This window comes from Malus domestica, chromosome 05, assembly GCF_042453785.1.
Source record: "Malus domestica chromosome 05, GDT2T_hap1".
In the NCBI taxonomy this organism is placed as follows: Eukaryota; Viridiplantae; Streptophyta; class Magnoliopsida; order Rosales; family Rosaceae; genus Malus; species Malus domestica.
In genome coordinates, this window is record NC_091665.1 from 1,305,001 (window position 1) to 1,306,442 (window position 1,442).

The 1,442-nt window shown below is 41.8% G+C and overlaps 1 protein-coding gene across 1 annotated transcript in view; it reads right to left on the reverse strand.

Moving 5' to 3' along the window:
* Positions 1 to 564, reverse strand: part of LOC139195700 (uncharacterized mitochondrial protein AtMg00810-like) — a 960-nt gene extending 396 nt beyond the window's left edge. The window contains exon 1 of the mRNA XM_070820968.1: positions 1 to 564. This exon is cut by the window's left edge and continues 396 nt beyond it. Coding sequence (XP_070677069.1) covers positions 1 to 564 — 564 coding nt within the window.
* Positions 565 to 1,442: the final 878 nt, after the last annotated feature.

Below are 1,442 nucleotides of genomic sequence, written 5' to 3' on the forward strand. Positions count from 1 at the left end.
CACCACATTAATTGCATAGGCTATATCTGGATGGGTATGGGCTAAGTAAATTAGTCTTCCTACCAGTCTTTGATATTTTCCTTTATCCACTGGTTCTTGATCCGGATAAATTCCCAAGTAATGTTTCTCCACAATGGAAGTATCCACAGGTTTACACCCAAGCATACCTGTTTCCTTCAATAAATCTAGAACATATTTACTTTCAGATAGGAAAATACCTCTGGACGAACAAGCAACTTCCACACCAAGGAAATACTTCAAGTCACCCAAACTCTTCATCTCAAACTCAGCAGAAAGGTTCTTCTCCAGTTTGACAATTTCATCTGAATCATCACCTGTTATTATCATATCAATTACATAAATAATCAAGGCTGTTACTTTACCATTTCTCTGCTTCACAAATAAAGTATGATCAGAATGACTCTGATAATCCCCATTCTTTCTCATAGCATGAGTGAACCTTCTAAACCATGCACATGGTGACTGCTTAACCCCATAAAGATACTTCCGCAATCGGCAAACTCCCATTTTTCCTCCGTTGCTATACCCTGGAGGGAAGTCCATATACACTTCTTCCTCTAGATGTCCATGAAGAAATGCATTTTTGACATCAAACAGTTTTAGTGGCCAATTCAAATTTGCAGCTAGTGAGATAAGGACTCGTACCGTATTCATCTTAGCCACGAGAGAGAAAGTTTCCTGGTAATCAATTCCGTACGTTTGAGTATACCCTTTCGCTACCAACCTTGCTTTATACCTGTCAAGTGTTCCATCAGCCTTGTATTTCACGGTAAAAACCCATCGACACCCAACTGGTTTATTTCCCTTTGGCAGCTCAACTACTTCCCAAGTATTATTTTTCTGCAATGCCCTCATCTCTTCATCCATTGCTTCGGTCCATTCTCGACTCTTCAAAGCGTCTTCTACCCGAGTTGGTACCGAAATTGAGTCCACATTGTTCACCCACGCTTGACGTTCGGATGAAAGATTTTTACAGGACACATAATTAGCTATGGGATACTTCACTTTTCCTTCTGGAGAGAACCTGTCAGGAGGTACACCACGATTTTACCTTGGTGGAAATTTACATGTACTTATAATATCATTAATTACATGAGTATCACTAGTGCTTACCGCATGGATATCCAGAGAATATGCATTGGATGAAAACACTGTTAAGCTAGAGAGAGGGAGGGAAGGCTCTGCAATAGTCAGCTGATCACCAGTGCATTCTCTTTCGGCAGCACCAATACATGGACTAGCAGTCTCTTCTTCGGTGAGGAGCTGTGGGATACTTGGAGCAAGTTCGGTGAGACCCTGTTGTCTACTCACAATAGCAGGTTCGGCAGGAGGAGACTGAGCATCATCACTTGCATTACTCGGCACACCGTGCACTCCCCCTGAAGATTTTTCCTCTTGTACATCCAACCATTCGAGAACAC